At 37.5% G+C, this 24,100-nt stretch overlaps 1 protein-coding gene across 2 annotated transcripts in view; it reads right to left on the reverse strand.

Moving 5' to 3' along the window:
- Positions 1 to 24,100, reverse strand: part of Srbd1 (S1 RNA binding domain 1) — a 192,486-nt gene that overhangs the window by 134,198 nt on the left and 34,188 nt on the right. For both annotated transcript variants that reach the window (XM_070025511.1, XM_070025512.1), the window contains exons 10-14: positions 23,434 to 23,537; positions 13,825 to 13,932; positions 9,404 to 9,561; positions 4,390 to 4,480; positions 3,674 to 3,781 (exon numbers count right to left, since the gene is read on the reverse strand). In XM_070025511.1, coding sequence (XP_069881612.1) covers positions 3,674 to 3,781; positions 4,390 to 4,480; positions 9,404 to 9,561; positions 13,825 to 13,932; positions 23,434 to 23,537 — 569 coding nt within the window. The remainder of the gene's footprint in view (positions 1 to 3,673; positions 3,782 to 4,389; positions 4,481 to 9,403; positions 9,562 to 13,824; positions 13,933 to 23,433; positions 23,538 to 24,100) is intronic.

Consider the following 24,100-nt stretch of genomic DNA (forward strand, 5'->3'; position numbering starts at 1 on the left):
GTAGAAAAGCTCATGAGATCTTTGTCATCTCATAGTTGTAAACAACAGTGTGTCTATCATCTCAAGCATGTAGTTTCAGGCTGGAAGATAGAATGAAATAAAAGTTATATCATATACACATTTCATTTAAACAAGCATAACCTTGAGAAAACAGGGAAAAAAGTAATTCTTAAAAGTGTAAACTAAAATGACTTAAAAATCATTATCTTGTGCTGGGAAGGTCACTCAGTGGTAGAGTGCTTGCCTTGCATGCATGAGGCCCTGGGTTCGATTCCTCAGCACATGAGCAGAAAAAGCCGCAAGTGGCGCTGTGGCTCAAGTAGAGCGTTAGCCTTGAGCTGAAGAGCTGAGGGACAGCACTCAGGCCCAGAGTTCAGGCCCCAAGACTGGGGAAAAAATAAATAAATAAATAATCATCATCTTCAAGTCTCAAATAATGCCTTTTAAAAGCTCTGTGAATGTAGAATACCTTGTACCTGCTTTACAGTAGTGTCTGTGTTTTTACAAAGCTGTTTTTAATGCTGCTACTTGTGAATGTTCTTTCCCGATGACTAAGAGGATAATTTAAGAAAAAAAAAAGTGGTACCCAGGTACCATGACAGTGAAAAAAAAAAATCATGTTCAAATTTTCAAAACACTGACTTTTACCTTTGTTGTCTGAAAAACCTGAATTTTAAATTCAAAGAAAATTTTAAATAGAAAAACAAGTACTGACCTATGTTTCCCAAATATGACAGATTATCTAACCTGGGTTAATCTATGACTTTGGAACTAAAAATTCTAACTGTAATAAAGCTTCTTAACAGCATGAGTTTTCAACAGAGAAATACTGAAAAAAATGAGGTATGTATGGAAATCCTTATTTCTGATCATGTCAGCTGAGGACATGTGCCAAATGGAATCAATTTCATTTTCTAGTTTCATGGCTTTACAAAGCTTCATGGAACCCAGTGAACAGAAGACCAACTCCAGTGTCCACCTGAGATAGATGTTATCGAGAGATTCTTCCAGTCATCCTTAAACATAACAAGATGAAATACCAAAGGGTTATCACCTTGGTATAAGAGCAAAATAGAAATAAACTCACTATATCCAACCACTAGGAGAGCACAATGAAAATGGATCATCTCAAACTGTGTCTCAGGCTTATGTGGGCAGAATCACTGATGAGCATATGGAAACACAAGCCATCTCTCTAGTTTGCAGTCTAAATTCACACTACACAGGTGGTCACCAAAAAAAAAAAAAAAACTCAAGCCGAGAATTCAAGTGATCCAAACTGGTAGCATCTGCAGGAGCCTACAAGAAGCATATGCAAATCCTCTTTGAAGCAACTCACAATCATTTCATTCCAAGCCTCAATGAATTCCCACCAAAAAAAAAACTCACAAAAATCAAGAGTTTATTAAAAAAAAAACTGAATAGAAAAAGTAACAAAGCACCAAAAAGCAGAACAAGCAGTTGCAACAGAGAACAGAAACTGACTTACAAGGATTCTAGATCCTTATACATTATACAATTCTCACATAGATTATACAATTCAAGGCTGTATATGGGCAAAGAAATAAGACAGGCTTAAAAATATATTCAGAACAATTAAAACCTGTAAGAATAACCCAGTAATTTGAGAAAACTAGAACATCTAGAGATGCAAACTAAATGAAATTTAAAATTATGAATAGGTATCAGTTCTCTAAAAATTAAATGATAGATTTAAATGAAAGAATTGGAATGATAAATTTTCAAGAATAGAAAGACACTTGCACATCCAGGTTCACTGGATATTCACAATAGCCAAGTAAAGGAAACAGTCCAGATGCCCTACAATAGTTGAGTGAATCCAAAATGTGGTACCTACACACAACAGAATTTTACACAGCCATTACAAAGGATAATATTATGTCATTTGAAGGGAAATAGATGGACCTACAACAAATCATGTTAAATAAGCCAAACTCAGAAAGACAAACAGTGCATGATTTTTCTCATATGTGAAAGCAAGACCTAAAATACACTGGCACATAATAAATTGTACAGGACTCTAGTCATTCACACACAGTGAGACCAAAGGAGGATAGTCTTAGGAGAGGATCACAAAAGCTCAATACCTATGTGTCTCTTATCATATGAAATAATATTTATCAAAATGAACTCCAGGATATGGAAACAAGAAACTTTTGATTTGTTGTTTTTGTTTTCTTTTCTTTTTATCTTGTTTGTTCGTTTATCTGTCTTTAGGAGGGTAAAGGGGGACACAGAAATGGAGGGACGAAGAGTGAACTAATGCAGCAGTGGTACTCACTAGACACTATGTTGAAAATTGACTATACAATTTGTGGGTAGGGATGAGAGGGAAAAATCTGGGAGACAGAGAGGGAAGGGGTGACATTGTCTAAAAACAAATCTACCTGGGCATCAGTGTAACCGTAACTACTCAGGAGGCTGAGATCTGAGGATCACGGTTCAAAGCCAGTCCAGGCAGGAAAGTCCCTGAGACTCTTATCTCCAATTAACCACCAGAAAACCAGAAGTGGAGCTGTGGCTCAAGTGGTAGAGTACTAGCCTTGAGCTGAAGAGTTCAGGGACAGTGTCCAGGCTTAGAGTTCAAGCCCTATGAACAAAAAAAAAAAAAAAGTCTGTTCTCTACCTGACTTATGTAACTGTTACCCCTCTGTACATCACCTTTATAATAACAATTTTTTTATTTTTTTAATTTTATTGTCAAGGTGATGTACAGAGGGGTTGCAGTTATATAAGTAAGGTAGTGAGTACATTTCTTATCGAACTTGTTACCCCCTCCCTCATTTTTCTCCCACTTTCCCTTCCTCCCAGCCCCCCCCAACCCCCACAGTTGTGTAGACAATGTCCAATATATTGTCTTTTAAGTATCACGGTTGCATTGGTTCCCCCTTTATCCTTTATCTCACTATTTTGTTTTTCCTCTTCTCTTCCCTAGTTCAGATAAATGTGTATATAATACCCAGGGTACCAAAATCAAATAAGTCCTGTAATTCTTGTCAGGATACTATTCATCGACTGACTATCCTTGTTATTAGATTTCTCACTAAGCAGCAGGACCCTCTCTCCTAAAACTAAATCCTTTAGGACTTACTTGTGCTCTGTAGGTAGGAACATATCGAAGTGAAGTTCAAAAGAAAAGGAGAAAAACAGTGGTGAATGAAAGTAGAATATTACTTATCCAAAGGCAGGCATGGGAAACTAGGAATGCTAATCCATAGCCATTCCCAGGTTATCTGTACATCTGTATGAAATGAGAATTTATAACCAGGAAACAAATAAGAATGAAACATAAAAAATATTTTATACCTAGTAATACTTATTTTGGCTTCTAATTCTTAAAGGCAATGACGCATAGGCTTGAAACTTGGGGAGAAGGTTATCTAGTCTATGGCTGCTAGACTAGTATACCATCCTACTTATTCATTAATAGTTAACTAGAGGCATTTACCAAATACATTCTAGAAAATCCCATGCAACTGACTGGTTTCTGCACCAAAGTCCTGGTCTCCTAGCTCCTGAAAAATTCTGATGATTAACAAAGGATGATGTGGAAAACATCTGTCTTAAAAAGGATAAGGGAGAATTTATCACAAAAGGAACTTTAAAAGCTTCTATGCCTCTCCAAGAAAACAAACATTTCTACCATCCTTACCAGTAAACAACATCCAGTGGTGCAAAGTAATTTTTCATTATCAAGTCAGCAAAGTAAGCTTCAGTTTCCCGGCAGGCAGTTCCGTTTCCAATCACCACAGTGCTGCAGCTTCAAGGGAGAAAGAGAATGAGAAACTGGATGAGTTCAAGGTATACTCTGAACTCAACCAGAGAAAATGTGCAGAATGTACAAACACTATCTAATACCATGCTTACTCTCTCATACAGTCAAGCAACCTCTCCAACAATGGAGAATAAAAGACACTGTCTTGCATATAGAGGCAATGGAGAGAGAAATGCTCTATGGTCATATAATCTAAACAACAATCAGGTAGCTTTCTTCTTATCTACAAGGGACCAAAATAAAAGTAAGTACACTAAGAAATACTCTAATTCCTAATAAGGACACTAGGATTGATTCATATTAATACCTTGTTAATTTCTGAAAGAAGAGAAGTAGGGAGAGCAAACAGAAGAACTAAAGCCTAATCTGCCCACATTACTACCTCTATTTGTGAAGGGGTTCAAGGAAGGGAGCAGCATTTCTCCAGTCTCATTAGGTAGAGTTCTCTGGCAAATTGCCCAGCATTGATTTACATGGCCCCTTCTCTCTGATGAAGGCACTTCCCTTAATCCCTCCCTTCAAATTAGGGGCTCCAAATGTATCTCTCAATGGATGAGCCACTTAAGTACTCAAAAGATTACTTATTTCCATACTTGAAATTCAGCAACAGTCTCTTTATTTTCTCTGCTTCTCGGAAGCCTTGTCCACAATGCAAGTAAACTATATCAGTATGAAGTATCTGACCTTAAAAAAAAAGAAAGCAACAAAAGAAAGAGGAAAAATTAAGCTATTTTGTAAGAAATTACAAAATATAACTTATTAATGTTTGAGTAAGCCATCTACAAAAGAAAAGGGGACCTGCATGTCATTATTTGGTATTACAGGGGATTAAATTCAGTGCTTTGTACTTGCTGAACAGGTATCTACCACTTGAACCACTCCATCAGTCTTTTTTGTGTTGGTTATTTTTAAGATAGAATCTGACTTCATGCTCAGGTAGGCTTAGACTGTAACCTTCCCATTTGTCTTTCCCTTTGTCACTGTGATGAAACCTGTGTGTCACTGTACCTAGCCACTGTGCTTCCTGTAAAGCTTGGAATGACAAGCAATCATCATGTGCCTAGCCATTGGTTTAGATGAAGTCTCATGCAATTTTATGTTCAGGCTGACCTCAAATTTCAACCTCCTATCTTTGTCTCCCAAGTAGCCGAATTACAGGTTTAAGTCACTTTGCCCATTAGCATTTGCCTGTCTTTTAACATGCAGTCTGAATCATCCATATGCCCTGTATCAGAGTCTCTCTAAGGATTCTGAATAGTACTATTTTTTTTATAAATTATTACTAAGTAGTTGTATAAAGAGGTTACACTTCCATAAGTCAGGTTATGAGTACAGTGCTTCTTGGCCAATGTCACCCTTTCCTTTGATCTTCCCCGGTTTTCCCCTCCTGTCCTCACCCTCAAGTTATGTAGTTAATGTTTTCTATATAATGTACATAAACTATAATGACTACATTTGCTCACCCTTCCTCCCTCCATTCCTGTGTTCCCCAATACTGCTATTTTCAAAGTACAAGAATTTGTTCCCTAAGTAAAACACCCATTAACTGGATAATATGCCATCATACTTAAAAGAGAAATGGTTGTTGATAATACCCAATGTTAACACTAGTAAAAGCTAACATTTACTATTAAGTAAATAGATCACTATAGATCAGATACTATTCTGATATTTTCTTCGTTTCAGTTGAAAATACATAAATTTATTTACCTTATATAATTCTTCAAACTGCATATTTAACAACTATGAGCTTTTCTGTATTGCATTATATAGAAAACATTTAAATAATAAATAATATTTAAATTAAAATAATTAATATAACTTTGAGGGTAACAATTTAATGAATAAAAAAAGATGAGCTAGCCAGGAGCCAGTGGCTCACATCTATAGTCCTAATTACTCAGGAGGCTAAGATCTTATGATCATGGTTCAAAGCCAGCCCAGGCAGGAAAAAATCTGTGAGATGCTTATCTCCAATTAGCCACCAGAAAACCAGAAGTAGTGGCTCCACTGGTAGAGCACTAGCTTTGAGCTGAAGAGCTGAGGGACAGCACCAAGGCCCAGAGTTCAATCCCCAAAGAATCAAATAATCTCAAAGAAAGCAGAAGGTAAGAAATGATAAAGCTAAAACCAGAAATTAATGAAATAGAAAACACACAACAGAGAAGATCAATAAAATTTAAAGTAAAAAAATTACTTAAACATTTACTTTTAATAGTAATCATCATGAAAAAGACTAAAACACATTAAAAAATTGTATTAGAAATGAAAAGAGAATATATAACTAGAGATAGACAAATTAAAAAGAATCAAAAGCGGGGCATGGGTGGCTCACATGTGAAAGCCTAGCTATTCAGGAGGCTAAAATCTGAGGACCATGGTTCGAAGCCAGCCCAGGCAGAGTTCCTGTGAGACTCCTATCTCCAGTTAACCAGTCAAAAACCAGAAGTAGAGCTGTGGCTCAGGAACAGGACCCAGGCCCTAAGTTCAAGTCCCACAACAGAGAGAAAAAGAAAATGAATCAGAAAAACACACATGATAGGATATGCCAGTAATCCCTAACACTAGGAAGGCTGTGGAAGATCACAAGTTTGAGGCCAGTATGCTACATAGCAAGACAAACAGAGACTATTATAATTACATACTAATTTGATTAAATGATAAAATGAATATTTCCTAGAAAAATCTTATGAACAAAAAGAGGATATGTATTCTTTTAAATTTTTCAAAAATTATCCTACAGGCAATACAACATTATATTGTCTATCAATATACCCAGAAGAATGTATCTGACAAAGTATAACTTAACATTTAAAAATAACATATTATATATATGTATATATAATATATATAATTCATCACAGTAAGATAGTAAATGACATCTCAGTGGGTGCAGGAGAAAGCAACAGAGAAGCAAAATTCCAGAAGGTATAATTGTTTTTATGATTTTTTTTTCATTTAACAATTTTGGAGAAAAGGAGAAATAAAAGTTCTAGAGATAGACAGATACAAAGTTACAAAGCTTAACCCAGTCTTTCTTCCTAACACTTCAGAAAAACTAATTTGATATAAAACTAAGCAAAAGAAAATGTGACAGTGGTTCTGAGGTTTGCACTCAGTTCTTTGCCCTTACTAGGCAAGTGTTCCACAGTGTGAGCCCTACTTTCAACCATTTTTGATCTGCTACTTTTTTTTTTTTTTTTTTGGTCAGTCATGGGGATTGAACTCTGGACCTGGGTGCTGTCCATCAGCTCTTCAGCTCAAGGTGAGCGCTCTACCACTTGAGCCACAGCATCACTTTCGGTTTTCTGGTGGTTTATTGGAGATAAGGGTCTCACAGACTTTCCTGGCCGGGCTGGTTTTGAACTGCCATCCTCAGATCTCAGCCTCCTATGACCCAGAAATCCCACTTTGGGGCATTTACCCAAATGATCCCAAACAAGACCATACTAAAGCTACCAGCACAACTATGTTTGTTGCAGCATTATTTACTATAGCTAAGATATGGAACCAACCCAGATGCCCCTCAGTATATGAATGGATCAAGAAAATGTGGTATATATACACAATGGAATTCTATGCCTCCGTCAGAAAGAATGACATTGCCCCATTTGTTTGGAAATGGAAAGACTTGGAAAAAATTATTTTAAGTGAAGTAAGCCAGGCCCAAAGAAACATAGGTCCCATAGTTTCCCTTACTTGCAATAACTAGTATATCTCTGGGACAAGTAGTAAAGGTCAAAAGATCTCATGGAAACACAAATACACACTTAACGTCATAAAAAATTTCAGAAAATTACGAAGGAAAAAAACCGTAGCAGCCATAGGAGAAAAGAACAACACAGATAGGCTGGGAATGTGGCTTAGTGGGAGAGTGCTTGCCTAGCATTCATAAAGCCCTGGGCTCAATTCCTCAGTACCACATAATCAGAAAAGGCTGGAAGTCTCAAGTGGTAGAGTACTAGCCTTGAGCAAAAGAAGCTCAGGGACAGTGCCTAGGCCCTGAGTTCAAGCCCCAGGATTGGCCGGACACACACACACACACACACACACACACACACACACACACACACACACACACACACACACACACACACACACACACACACACACACACACACACACACACACACACACACACACACACACACACACACACACACACACACACACACACACCTTCCTAATAAAAACAAGACTTAGCTAATGTCTCAACAAAATGCACACACACACACACACACACACACACACACACACACACACCCCTTCCTAATAAAAACAAGACTTAGCTAATGTTTCAACAAAATGCACACACACACACACACACACACCCCTTCCTAATAAAAACAAGACTTAGCTAATGTCTCAACAAAATGCACACACACACACACACACACACACACACACACCCCTTCCTAATAAAAACAAGACTTAGTTAATGTCTCAACAAAATGCAATAGAAAAAGATAAAAAATAAGTAAAAATGGTATGGTATCTTTAAGTAATTACCATTTAACCAATGTATAGCCAGCAAAAAATATTCTTCAGCCTAGACACCAGTGGCTCATGGCTATAATCCTAGCTACTGGAGAAGCTGAGATCTGAGGATCATGGTTCAAAACCAGCCAGGGCAGTAAACTCTGTGAGACTTTTATCTCCAATAAATTATTCTCACAAAAAAAGGCAAGAAGTTAAGCTGTGGCTCAAGTGGTATAGCACTACTAGCCTTGAGCTAAAGAAGCTTGAACAGTGCCCAGGCTACAAGTTCAAGCCCTGGAACCAGCAACCAAAAAAAATTTCAAAATGAGGATAAAGGATTTTTCAGGCAAACTAAAACTAAGACAATTTTTCATTATAAAGCCCACATTATTGTTGCTGTTTTTGTTCTTTTTGTCTTGTTTGTTCATCTGTCTCTGGGAGTGTAAGGGGAAGCACAGAAATTGAGGGACAAAGGGTAAACAAATGCAGCAGTGGTACTCACTAGACACTATATTGAAAATGAACTATACATCTTGTAGATGGGGATGGGAGGGGAAAACTGGGAACAAACAAGGGAAAGGGTGACATTGTCTAAAAAGAAATGTACTACCTGACTTATGTAACTGTAACCCCTCTGGTATATCATCTTTATAATAACAAAATCTTTTTTTTTAACCAACATTAAAAGTTAATCATTTTTTAGGCAAAAAGAAAATATCCTCAAATGGGAACACAGAAATATGGAAACGGAATATGAAGGATACAGAAAATACATAAGAAAAAATACCAACTGGAAAAATCAATGAAGTATCTTTAGTATTTCAAGTACATACTTAAAATATAGTGTTTATGATGCATCATTATAAGTATATTACAATAAACTGAAGTTGACAGAGGATAAAGTTCAAATGTGAGCATAGCTATTTCTCAGTATCTTCAATGTAACATGGGAAAGTGATAAACTATAGTTGTATACTTAGTTTTTATCACAAATAAGAGAAATATGAATTTAATTATCTGATTATCATATCCCTGTGAGAAATCCTCATGAAATCTATAAAGCAAACTTATGACGAACCAAACAACTGTTATATATTAAAAAAAAAAAAAACTAAAAGGACAACTTACTAGTAGGAGAAATTATGGCTATTTTGCAGCCATGCTTATAACCGGGATCTACTCCCATCAAGGTGCGCCCTGGGACGGGACTTGTTAAAAGGAGCTGACGCAGGTTCCGTCCAAACATCATTACTGACTCCTTCTCTGCATCTGATGTCAGTTTGGCCCTTTAAAAAAAGAACAAAAGAAGAGAAGAGCAAAATAAATAAATAAATAAAATAGTACTTAGCTATTCATCCATCCAAATTTTCTTTCGAGAAAAGGAATAGAATGTTTTTGTATGTTATTTCTGACAGAAGCATTTAGATAACAAAATAACTTATGTCAGGAGAGCTATAACTAACATATAAAAACTGAGTCTACTTTTTCGCTTATCATAGTAATATGTAATGTCACAAACAATTCTGAAGCAAACTGTCTTTCTTCTCTATCTGCTATTTTACATAAGTCATATATGTTAAATGTCTCGACCTGATAAAGCACACCACACTCTGAAAGGGAAAAATACTTTATTGCTGCCTCCATCAGAACAGAGAGCAGCAGCTGCCTTTAAGGTAGGGAAGGGTGCATATATATATATATATATATATATATATATATATATATATATATATATACACACACAGAGAGTCTGCAAGAAGGGAGACTGAATTGTGAATGGGAAGCAGAGTTAATGTTAATGGCCAAGTGGCCAGGCCAGGGCAACCCTGAGACACAGACAGCAAGGTAGAATGTCACTGGAATGTCAGCCCTCACAGAATGACTTCACCTCAGCTAACAGTATATATATATATATATATATATATATATATATATATATAGAGAGAGAGAGAGAGAGAGAGAGAGAGAGAGAGAGAGAGAGAGAGAGAGACTGTGTATAAAGTGTCTAGTAGAATGTCAAATTAAGGTTTATAATTGATTAAAATACAAACACTACATTAGAATAACTTATTGATGTATAAATAGTCTCCTCTAATACTTAGTTTATACCTTCATCTATAAATATCTCATTATCTTTGCTATATTCCATTCTCTACATCTACCCACTTGTCACTCTCAGTTACAATGACTATACCACACAGTAATAGCCAGTCCAGAACCATGACTCAAGTATATAACTTCCAGTGTTATCCAGAGACCTTGTAAAAAGTGCACTTTTAAGATTTTTGAGGAAGTGGCGCTGTGGCTCAAGCGGTAGAGCGTTCGCCTTGAGCTGAAGAGCTGAGGGACAGCACCCAGGCCCAGAGTTCAAGCCCCACAACCAACACAAAAAAAAAAAAAGATTTTTGAGGAGGGCCTAAGAATGTGGCTTAGTGATAAGAGTGCTTGCCTAGCATGCATGAGGCCCTGGGTTTGATTCCTTAGTACTACATGAACAAAAAATAAGTAAAATTAAAAAAAAAAAGATTCTGAAGATAAAAAATTGTGTCCAGGGCTGGGAAAGTGGCTCAGTGGTAGAGCGCTTGCCTTGCATGCATGAGGCCCTGGGTTCGATTCCTCAGCACCACATAAGCAAAAAGAAAAAAGCCAGAAGTGGCACTGTGGCTCAAGTGGTAGAGCGCTAGCCTTGAGCTGAAGAGCTGAGGGACAGCTCCCAGGCCCAGAGTTCAGGCCCCACAATCGGACACCCCCCCAAAAAAAAACTGTGTCCATTCATCTACTGAGGAGCATCTAGGTTGATTCCATATCTTAACTATGGTAAATAATGCTGCAATAAACATAGTTGTGCTGGTAGCTTTAGTATGGTCTTGTTTGTGATCATTCAGGTAAATGCCCAAAAGTGGGATTGCTGGGTCATAGGGGAGCTCTATGTGGAGTCTTTTGAGGAACCTCCATACTACTTTCCAAAGTGGTTGAACAAGTTTACATTTCCACCAACAATGCAGTAGGGTTCCCTTCTGGCCACATCCCCTCCAGCATCTGTTGTTATTAGAGTTCGTGATTATAGCCATTCTAACTGGGATGAAGTGGAATCTCAATTTTGTTTTGATTTGCATTTCTTTTATGGTTAGAGAGGTTGAGCATTTCTTCATGTGTCCATTGGCCATTCTTATTTCCTCTTCAGAGAAATTTCTCTTTAAGTCTTTGGTCCACTTATTTATCGGGCAGTTGTTTCTTTGAGGATTTGTTGTTTGTTTTTGAGTTCCAAGTATATTTTAGATATGAGACCTTGTCCGTTGTATGGCTAGTGAAGATCTTCTCCCAATCCATGGGGTTTCTATTGATCTTGCTAGCTATGTCCTTGGCATGCAGAAGCGCTGCAGTTTCATCAAGAAAATGTGGTATATATACACAATGGTATTCTATGCCTCCATCAGAAAGAATGACATCTCCCCATTTGTTAGGAAATGGAAAGACTTGGAAAAAATTATATTAAGTGAAGTAAGCCAGGCCCAAAGAAACATAGGTCCCATGGTTTCCCTTATTTGCAATAACAAGTATATGTCTGGGACAAGCAGAAAAGGTCAGATAAGATGATGTTAAGCAAAATGAATCCCAAGATAGGGACACAAGTGGTTTTTAATTCTTTGCTATTGTTTCTAATATACTTATAAGGTACCATGTGATTTTTTTGTTGCTTTGTTTGTCCCTCCCCCATGGTATAACCCCTGTTTTCACTGTATTTGATGTTGGTATAATTTGGGGATGAGAAGGGAAAAAACAAATTGTTTAAATAGGGATACAGATTGACCCACTGCAACAATGAGATGTACAAGACGCTATGTCAAAAAACAAACTTTACAATTTAGGCTGGGGGAGGGTGGGGGGTATATCTGAGGAGGTGGGAGGGAAGGGATGATAGGGGAAAACAGAAGAGGAGGCAATAATGCTGGATAAGAAATGTACTCATTACCTTGCTCCTGTAACCCCTCTGTACAGTATTTCACAATAAAAAACTTAATTAAAAAAATTGTGTCCACTATGGGCTTAAAAGTATGGTGAAAGTTTTATTCTATTCATCTACTTTATAGAAGCTCTCAAAATACTACCTCCTAAAATTCGTAAGAACTTATAAAAAGTATATTGTCTTTTAGAACAGTTGTTTTTTTTTAATGTATGCCATTGGCCACAAGAAAACTGAGACTGCATAACCAATTCAAATGTTTTATATCAATATTTAGACAAAATTTGAACCTATATTAAGATGGACACAGCTATTATTTGCTTCTCCTGCTTTCTTGGTGATAACAGAGTTTGAACTCATAGCCTTATGGTTTTTCAACCACAACCACACAGTTCTTATTTGGGGAAGGAGAATGATGAAGCCTCATAGGGGTATCTCACCCCAAAAAAATGAAACAAGAAACTGAATGTCACTGATGAGCAAATTTGATAATGGAGATTTTTTTCACAGTACCTGCTCATTCCCTGCTCAGAACAACTCTGAACTCAAAAGCTAAGTCTAGCCACAAGGAAACAAACATTCCATTCTTCTAAAAATCCTAGTGAGGATAATAAGACAGATAGAACTCCACAGTCCCAGAAAGCCATTGCTAAAAAAAAAATGGGGGGGGGGGGGCAGGTGCTAGTGGCTCATGCCTATAATCCTAGATCTGAGGATCATGGTTCAAAGACAGCCTGGGCAGGAAAGTCTGTAAGATTCTTATCTCCAATTAACCAACAGAAAACCGGAAATGGCACTGTGGCACAAGTGCTATAATGCTCACCTTGAGCTGACGAACTCAGGGATAGCACCCAGGCCCAGAATTCAAGCCCCATGACCAACCAAAAAAAAAAAAAAAAATGGTGAGAATGAGATCTGTAACACACAGAAAAGACTCTATGAAGGTTTATCTAGTTTCTAAAAGTAACTACCTATAAAGCAAAAAGAAAGTTGAGAAAGATTTTGTCATTTTAAATTTCTTTCGTTTCTATCTTTTCCCCTGAAAAGAATTCTGGCCCCTCATCTCTTGCAGTTTTTCATTTTTATTACTATTAGATAATTTTCCATCTAAACAATTTCCATGTGGAGATAAAAACAAATATACTAGCTTTCTCTATTCAAAGTAATAAATTCCTCATGTTCTCTACTGATTTCTTTATGGTCTCTTTGGCTCTTTTATCTCAGGGGGGAAGATGAGTCCAAGCAACTTCTCCATTAACTTCCCAGTTTTGTTTCTTCTGAATCAAATCTCTAATCAATAAACCACTTGTTTGGCTTAGTCATCAAATGGAAAAACTAGTACTGAAGAACTGGAAAGGGCATACATTAAAGGATCAAAATTTGAAAAGCATGTTGCAATTAAGAAAAATGTCTTAAGGATTTATATACAAATATGTAGTGAGAGATTGAAAGCATGGCTTAAATTTAAGCCTTTGATTTTGCCCGAGCTCTTCACCTGAGTTAGTCAATCAACAAATATTTACTACATGCTTTAATGGGACTAGTACAATACATATAATAATAAACAGTACATAAAGATGCATACCTGAACTCTCTACAGAGAAGAGGATAAATAAGGCGTTTGAAGGAATCATCCAATGAATTGTGCAAGATCTTCATTAACTCTGGTCTTGCAAAGCCACGTGGTCTCCACCTGTGAAGAAGAAAAACCCACACAAAACTGATGTGACAATAATGAGACCATGAAAGGGCACCTGGAAGAAGGGGGGTGGGTGGTGTCGAATGGGGAAGGTAAAAAGCCTTTACTGAAGCCAAAGTAACATAATCTGAAGGAAAAGCTGTGAGGTCTGGAAGTTGTTAACGTAACATCTGGAGTTTTTATTTTTAAAAACCTGCTAATTATGGTCCAACATAAAACTTAAGGAGAAAAATTTTGTCTTCTGGGAAGAGTCTCCAAAGCATTTTGGGGAAGGACCAAAATCTTAAGATATAAGAAAGTCACCAAAAGTTATTACAGCACTGTTGTGGACCTTTGGGAGATAATTAGGCTTAGATAAGGTCTTGGCTGGAGAGCTTTCTCTGTCTATCCCCTATGTGATGACACAGAAATGTGACCTACAAGCCAGAAGTCTTCCCCAGAAAGTGAAGGCATTAGCTCCTTGACTTTGGATTCCCCCACCCCTACAATTGTGAAACAATAAATTTCTGTTGCATTAGCCATACAGTGTATGGACAATTTTGTTGTAGTGCCCAACCCAAGCTTTAACAAGTATTATATATTTCTCTTCATTTCTTTATCTCTTTCTGAGAATCAAAGGAGACTTAGCAAAGAAATTGTTTTAACCTTCCCTCTGGGAAGTTCCCCACACACTTGGTAGCTTTCACTTGAATTTAATACAACATAAGCTTTATTTTTTAATATCTCAACCTTTAAAAATGCCAACCTTTTTTAAAAAGAGTTCTCCTTCCAAATCTTTAATAATCCAAAGATTGAAACAGTTCATTTAAAATGAAGCCAACAAATGAGGCAACCACCCCAAAAATCATCTGCAACAGACTCTATTTTTTAAAAATCTAAATGAATTAAAAGAATTTGAAGAAGACATTAAAATTAGGAAGTGAAAAGACTATTTGTGTTTCTGAATTGGCAGAATTAATACTGTGAAAAGGGCAATACTGCCCAAAGCAATCTGCAAATTTAATACAATGCCCATCAAAATCCCAATATCATTCGTCAATGAGATAGAGAAACCAACCCAAAAATTCATATGGAACCACAATAGGCTTCAAATCACAAAAGCAAACCTGGGCAGAAAAAACAGTGCTGGAGTTATCAAAATTCCAAACTTTAAACTCTACTACAGAGCTAGTAATGAAAACAGCTTGGTACTGAACAAAAACAGGCCCAAGGACCAATGTAACAGAATACAAGACCAGAAATAAACTCAAAGACCTACAGCCATCTAATATTTATCTTGATAAGGGAGTCAAAAATATATGATGGAAAAAAGACAGCCACTTCAAAAAATGGTGTTGGAAAAACTGAATATCCACGGGCAGAAAATTGAAACTGGATTCCTACCTGTCACACTGTACTAACATCAATTCAAAGATCTCAATGTAAGACCTGAAACCATGAAACTACTACAAAAAAAAGTGGAGGAAACATTAGGACTTTGGGGCACAGACAGGAACTTTCAAGTGAAGTCCCAGGAGCTCAGCATATCAAAAAAAGAATTGATTAATCTGATTGCATCAAAAATAAGTTTTTGCACAGGAAAGGACAGCGTTTTAATATGCTAAAAAGAGACCCTCCATAATAGGAGAACTTTGCCAGGTATAAATCAGCCAATTGCCATTACAAAGAACTTAGAAACTAAACCCTCAAAGAATTAACAACCGAAGACAACCCAATTAATAAATGGGCAAACAAGGTAAATAGAGACTTCTCAGAAGAAGATTTAAAAATGGTCAATAGACACATGAAGAAATGTTCAACATCTCTGGAATAGACTAATCATGAAATGCAAACTTGTTCAATTACTGTGGAAAGCAGTATGGAGGTCCCTCAAAAACCTAAACATATAACTACCTTATGACCCAGCAATACCACTCGAGCATTTATCCAAAAGATTATACTAGAATATAGTAAAGCTACCTGCACTGCCATGTTCATTTCAGCACTATTCACCATAGCCTAGATGCCCCTCCGTAGAGGAATGAAATCAAGAGAATGTGGTATATATAATACTCAATGGAATTTTACTCATCTATTAGGAAGAATTATTTCATTTACAAAGAAATGGCTGGGCCTGGGGCTGGGAAGGTGGCTCAGTGGTAAAGCACTTGCCTTGCATGCATGAGGCCCTGGGTTCGATTCCTCAGCACCACATAAACAAAAAGAAAAAAGCCAGAAGTGGCACTGTGGCTCAAGCGGTAGAGAGCTAGCCTTGAGCTGAAGAGCTGAGGGACAGCTCCCAGAGTTCAGGCCCCACGACCGGAGCCCCCCCCCCCAAAAAAAAGAAGAAATGGCTGGGCCTGGAATAAGTCATGTTAGGTGAAGTCAGGCTCAGATACAAGAGGGATGAATGTTTTCTCTCATATGTGGAAGCTAGAACTAATCTATAATGTACAAGTAAACCCTTCAGGTTGTATTCAAATATACAGAAATGTATAAACAAAAATACGTTACTATCAGGGGAGAATTCAAATGCTGCAATTTCTTAGAAAGGATAACTCACAGTCCAACAAAATTTTTACCAGGAAACTGGTACTCAAAAGGAAAGAGAGACAAATGAATGAAGAGATGAAAGGGAGAAAAATATAGGCATCCTCCCCCACGGTATAACCCCTGTTTTCACTGTATTTGATGTTGGTATAATTTGTGGAGGGGAAGGGAAAAAACAAATTGTTTAAATAGGGATGCAGATGGACCCATTGCAACAATGAGATGTACAAGATGTTATATCGAAAAACAAACATTACAACTTTGGCGTGGGGGGGGGGGGGGGGAGAGGCAGAGGGGAACAGTGCTTGGTAAGAAATGCACTCATTACCTTGCCCATGTAATTGTAACCCCTCTGTACAGTATTTTCACAATAAAAAAAGAAAAATACAGTCATAAAATTCAATACATATCCTACAAGATTAAGAAAATTGAAGGGCAGAGTAAGGTTGGAAGGAATGAAGAAGAATGATGAAAGGAGTGACACTGATAAAGATGCACTGTATTAATAAAATAATTTGCTGAATGGTAACACCTTTGTATAACTACTTAAGAGATTTTTATCTAATTGAGCTTTATCTTTACAGAAATTATATTAGCTCAAATAATGAAAAAATAGTGCTTAGAGACAGAAAGACTCTCAAGAAAGAAAATTTCAATGTATCCATCTGAGAAACCAACCATGGTTCCTCCATTGCTTGCAGGCCAAACAACAGAACTCATTATTACCTACCCATATCTTCTTGAAGGCCCATATTTGTCTTCTTCAGACCTCAAGATTCTGCCTGGGATTTGCAATGATCTGTAACACAGTGCTGAGGGCCTATTTTAAGCTTAAGGATGCCTAAGTTGAACTCAATTCAGTTGGCTTTTAGACTACTGGACTAGGTCCTGAAAGGTAATGGCTATATCTGTTTCCTACATTATAGACACTTCTTTCACTCCTTATACAACAATCTCTGCCACCTCACTGGCTCCCTAAAATCTACTTAGTGTGTCTAAGGGACCCAAAATAGTATAATGGACCAAACCTTAGTACTTTTTTTCTTTTGCCAGTCGTGGGGCTTGAACCCTGGGCCTGAGTGCTATCCTTAAGCTTTTATACTCAAGGCTAGTACTCTACCACTTGAGCCACAGCTCCACTTCTAGCTTTTTTTGGTGTTTAACTGAAGATAAGAGTCTCACAGGCTTTCCTACTCAAGCTGGCTTCAAACTGCAATCTTTAGATCTCAAGTTTCCTGAATAACTAGGATAACAGGCATGAGTCAGCAGTGTCCAGATTTATTACTTATTTTAACTTTAAACTTAAATACAATTGGTTTGCCTTATAGGCTATAACCTCAAAATTTCATTCTAATTCAATAGCTAAATATTTTTAAATAAAATAAATGAAAGACCTTACTTTAACCAATACCAGAGTACAAAAGTCATGCTGTATAAGAGGTGTGTAATAAGATACAGAATTAAGACAGAAATCACAACCCAGAAACCTACAAGGGCTAAGACAGTACCATAAACAACTGAAAAGACCTACTCCTTAAACTGTATGTTTTGATAGAAACATGTTTTGCTGACCCATTATGTAAAGAAAACTTCTCAGCAAGGCACAGAGCCTCTAATCCCAGCTAGTTGGAAGATTGTAGGAGGATAATGGTTTCTGGACAGCCTGAGTGAAAAGATCATGAAACCTTACCATCACTGACAAAGCTGGCATGGCGGCATATACCTGTCATCCCAGCTACAGTGGGAAGCATAAAACAAGATAGTGGTCCAGGAGTGCCCAAGCAGAAAGTAAGACCCATCTGAAAACTAACCAGAGCAAAAGGACTGAGGATATAGCTCAAGTGGTAGAACACCTACCTGATAAGTGCAAAGTCCTGTAATCCTATTATTCAGGAGGTTGAGATGTGAGGATCATGGTTTGAGCCAGCCTGGGCAGGAAAGTCTGTGAGACTCTTATTTCCAATAAACTACTCAGAAGAAAAAACAGAAGTGGTGCTGTGGCTCAAGTGGGAGACTAATAGCCTTGAGTACAATGAGCCTAGACCCTGAGTTCAAGCCCCAGGCCTGCCAAAAAAAAGCACTTTACTCATTTCTTTGAGATAGAAGCTACTTCCATTTGGCTTTCGTTTTTCCACATTTATACATGAAAAGCAGCAGCACAAACTTAGAGGACAGAAATGTATTAGTCAAGTCAAAAACACAAAAATCTGCAAGCTCAAAGAGACATTCTGGTCACTATAGAGTCTAAGTCAGGAATGGGAACTGCTGAGATCATTGTTTCACATATGTTTATGTTTAAAGAGCAAATGCAGAAATGTGGATTATTGAGATCCTCATAAACATAACTATTACAACATCTGACAAGCTTAGAAATCTTCAAATTTATCCTCTTGAGCTAGTAGCACACAATTCCAAATGATTCAGTTTTTGGATTTGGACCTGGATATTATTTTTAAATACTATTAGTATTAAGTTTCTCTTTTTCTAATTAACCCAGACAATAACAAGATTTCTATTTAACCTCATTCTTTGCACTCATTATATTTTATGTAATTATAGTATGATGACAAATAGTACCATAATCTACCTTGTTGTTTAAGCCTACAAATGTCAGGCTTCACTTTGCCTCTCCCTAAGCAATCCACTGGCATTTATTTATTTATATACCTCATCCTATCTCTGTAGATTCAACCTCCAAATGTTGTTTCTAGCCTCCACACCTATGCTTGGTTCTTTCAAATAATGTCTATACTACTGGCAAAGGGATCATCTTAAAATGTAATCTGATCTTGACATTCTTGTGTTTAAAAGTTTTATCAGCTTCCCACTACCCTTAAGATAAAAAGCAGAATCCTTACCTACAAGGAATAGCAGGATCTAGCCTGTGCTGACGTGTCAACCCTCACTTCTTGTTGCTTCTCCCTTTCCTTCTATCTGTGACTTAAATGCATGTTGGACTGAATACATTAGAGTTCTTGGCCACAAACCCATACAGGTATGCTGTACTTCCTCTTTGTAATGTCTGCATATGCCTAACCATTTCTTTGTCTAAGCCTTACTAAACTACACAGTATCCAAAGACAGTGTACTTGTCAGTTTACAGGTAGGTTTCCAACATCTAACACACAACCTGAATGGATGAGTATGTAGGGGAAAGGACAGTGTAAGAGGAGTGATAGTATTTTAAAAAAGAAAAGACTTGGCTGGATGCCAATAGCTTAAGCCTATAATCCTAGCTACTCAAGGGGCTAAGATTTGAAGTTCTGAAGATGGAGGTTCCAAGCCAGCTCAGCCAGGAAAGTCTGTGAAACTCTTATCTACAGTTAATTAAAAAGCCAGAAATAAAGCCTAGGCTCAAGTGGTAGAGAGCGACCCTTGAGCAAAAGAGCCCAGTGACAGAGAGCTCAGGCCCTGAGTTCAAGAAAAATAACAAGATTCACTGAGTAGGCAAAGCATTTTTAGACATTCATATGTGTTCTTTTTTTAAAAGGGGTAAAAAAAAAAGTCCTTGAGAAAATCCTTAGTTTCCAGAGAAATATTTTAGCTGTTAGAATTATATATATGAAGAAAATTTCCAAATCTGATTTAAAAAAATTATATTATTTCCTAGTTATATAACATTTTATATTGTAAGTTAAATAATCATATTGGGTTATTCAACTGGAGGAGAACCAAATAAAATACAGAAAAGAAAAGGAAAAACAATTAAATCACTGTAAGGAAACCATTCTATTATTTTCTTAGGTTAAAAGTATAACTAATACTCACATATTGAGGACTAACTATGACACTAAGAATTATAAAAAAAATAAGCTCTTCCCAGTTTATTCTTTTCTAAAAGTTTGGCAGCTTCCAAAAACAACATCATTTTACATCTTTATATCAGCCTTCTTTTGGGGGCGGGGGGACAGTCCTAGGGTTTGAACTCAGGGCCTGGACTCTGTTCCTTAGCTTCTGTGTGCTCAAGGCTAGCGCTCTACCTCTTGAGCCACAGCAACACTTCCGGCTTTTTCTGTTTTTGTGGTACTGAAGAATCAAACCCAGGGCTTCATGCATGCCTGGCAAGCACTCTACCACTAAGCCACATTCCCAGCCCCTGCATCAGCTTTCTCATTGAGCATATGTTGGTTATAAAATCTATCCCAATAAAACAGATTGCTGTGAAGATCAAATGCATTTAGAAAAATTACAATTAAAAATTAAAGTGTTATAGATATGTATAATACTTTGCTTTTTTCAAAAAGTTCTCTTAACAAATGAAAAGGTTAATTAAAAAATTCAGTTTAAGTTTTTCATTGAAATACCCAAAAGGTTTAATGTTTATTTTAATCACCTTTAATGTAATTTATCTTCAATAAGCCACAAAATTTGTTCAGAGATTTATATTTTCTTACAAGTTTTTGGTTCAATCATTCTAATAAGCATTTATAAGATAAGCTACATATAAATGATTTTTTCCTTAAATTTTTTTCTCAAGAAAAATATGGTCTTTAAAAAAGATTTAAATTATACAAAAAGGAACAGTCAGGCATGCCTTAATAATGAGGATAAGTTCTGAGGAATTTATTGGTGTTTTTGTCATTGGGCAAGCATCATAGAGTTTACATACAGGTGCTCATGGAAACCAACTTCATATAACCTATTATTCCCAGACTAGAAAGATATTAACCATTCTACTACATGAATACTGTAGGCAACTGTTACAAAATAGAAAGTCTAAAAAGAGAGGTATAAAAGATTTTTTTTAAAAACCCACAGTAGACCTCTATAAGGCACCACATTGTAAGTTGCAGATGGTAAGTGATTGTAGGTCCAGGAGGAAGGAGTAAATACAAAATCCTAGAGCAGTTCTGCACACCACTGTTGACTTCATAAATGCTGCACACTTAGTCTACACTAAATTCATTCACATTTTTTTCTTTCTTCAATAATAAATTAACCTTAGGTAACTATAACTATTTTACTTTATAAACATTTCATTTTTAAAAAATGTTTGAAACTTAGCTAAAAGAATATTTTCTATGTAAGTATTTTCTATTTAATTTTTTTACACTTTTCAAAATTTTTGTTAAAAACTAAGACACAGGGATGGGAAGGTGGCTCAGTGGTAGAGTGTTTGCCTTGCATGCATGAGGCCCTGGGTTCTATCCCTCAGCACCACATAAGCAGAAAAAGCCAGGAAGTGATGCTATGGCTCAAGTGGTAAAGTGCTAGCCTTGAGCTAAAGAGCCGAGGGACAGTGCCCAGACCCAGAGTTCAGGCCCCACAACCAAAAAAAAAAAAAACAAAAAACAAAGACACAACACACGCATGTTAACCTAAGCCTATACAGGATTGGCATCTTCAAAAATACAATTTTCCACCAGGCACAGTGGCTCATGCCTGTAATCCTAGCTACTCAGCAGATTGAGATCTGAGGACTGCAGTTCAAAGCCAGCCCAAGCTTTGGAAAAGTACATGAGACTCTCATCTCCAATTAATCACAGAAAAAGCCAGGAGTAGTGCTATCACTCAAATGGTAGAGTGCTAGCCTTGAGCAAAAGGAGCTTAGGGACAGGATCCAAGCCCAGAGTTCAAAGCACAGGACTGGTAAAAAACAAAACAAAAAAACCCACAATTTTCCACGTCATCTTGTCCCACAGGACCAGTTTCACATGAAGCTGTCACTCTTAGGATAAAGAATCATTCTTCTGAAATCCCTCCTGAAGGACCTGCACCTAAAGATCTTACAGAGTGTCACTCTCTTCAGAAATCAGTTCTAGGAAGTTTGTGATTTATTTTTTATTTTTATCACAGATAGGTTTGGAGACAGGTAATGCATGAATGCTCCCCAGATTTTGAAAACTCATGTTTTCAAACTTTTTTTTTTTTTCTGTCAGTCATGGGGCCTGAACTCTGGGCCTGGGTGCTGTCCCTCAGCTCTTCAGCTCAAAACTAGCACTGTATCACTTAAGCCACAGCACCACTTCCAGCTTTTTCTGCTTATGTGGTGCTGAGGAATCCAACCCAGGGCCTCATGCATGCAAGGCAAGCACTCTACCACTGAGCCACCATTCAAACTTTTTAAGAAGCCTGTTGAGGTCTTCAAAAGATTCTATAAAACCCTTTGCTGTGAATTTGCTTTATGGTCATTTTTTTTTTCTCCTATAGTTTCTGTTTCTCTTTTAGCCATGTGCTCACTAGGCAATCAGAATATCTCACCCCATATTGATCTTATGGGCAACTACCAGGAAGAATCATTATTAATAACTTCTCAGGTCCCCTTTCACATAGTTCCTATTTAAAGATAGACAACATATAAATTTAGCTTTTAAAAATGCAAAAAGGAACTGGACACTGGTGGCTCACACTTGTAATGCTAGCTATTAAGGAGACTGAAATCTGAGGATCACAGGTGGAAGCCATGAAAATCCATGAAACTCTTATCTCCAATTAACCATCAGAAAACTGGAAGTGGAGTTACAGCTCAAAGTAGTAGAGTGCTAGCCTTGAGCAGAAAATCTCAGGGACAGTGCTTAGGCCCTGGGTTTAAAAAAAAATACATCAGTAACAGAGACATGAGTATGGTACTTTAGAAATTCTGTAAGCCAGGCACCGGTGGCTCACGCCTGTAATCCTAGCTACTCAGGAGGCTGAGATCCGAGGATCACAGTTCAAAGCCAGCCTGAGCAGGAAAGTCTGTGAGACTCGTATCTCCAATTAACCACCAGAAAACTGGAAGTGGCGCTGTGGCTCAAGTGGTGGAGCACCAGCCTTGAGCTGAAGAGCTCAGGGACAGCGCCCAAGCCCTGAGTTCAAGACCCATCACACACATACACACACACACACACACACACACACACACACACACACACACACACACACACACACACACACACACACACACACACACACACACACACACACACACACACACACACACACACACACACACACACAAAGTTCTGTAGACACCTACATACAGACCTGTTTTGGATGCACCACCTACAAAATTCATTCTTTACTCCATCAGGAATATTGACCTTGACCATCAGTATCTTCAAATTCTCTCCACGATTAATTGCCAAAATCTAGGCAAGAACACAATTAGCAAAGACTGAAAATTCAGAAAATATATCAAGAGAAAATTTAGCCAGTCAACATTTATGAAACAAATTATGTGCTTCCCTAGAGTTTCATCCATGTTTTTAATTCACCAAAAGATGTATTCAAAAATAATAATTTGGAGCCGGGCGCTGGTGGCTCACGCCTATAATCCTAGCTACTCAGGAGGCTGAGATCTGAGGATCTCAGTTCAAAGCCAGCCCGGGCAGGAGAGACTGTGAGACTCCTATCTCCAATAAACCACCAGAAAACCGGAAGTGGTGCTGTAGCTCAAGTGGTAGAGCACTCGCCTTGAGCTGAAGAGCTGAGGGACAGCACCCAGGCCCAGAGTTCAAGCCCCACGACCCACCAAAATAATAATAATAATAATAATTTGGCCAGGAGCCAGTGACTCAGATCTGTAATCCTAGCAACTTAGGAGGCTGAGATCTGAGGATAGCGATTCAAAGCCAGCCCAAGCAGGAAAGTCCATGAGACTCTTACCTTCGATTAATCACAGAAAAAGCCAGAAGTGGCATGTGGTCAAGTG

The sequence above is a fragment of the Dipodomys merriami genome, unplaced genomic scaffold (assembly GCF_024711535.1).
Source record: "Dipodomys merriami isolate MVZ:Mamm:240054 unplaced genomic scaffold, mDipMer1.0.p SCAF_17, whole genome shotgun sequence".
Taxonomy (NCBI): Eukaryota; Metazoa; Chordata; class Mammalia; order Rodentia; family Heteromyidae; genus Dipodomys; species Dipodomys merriami.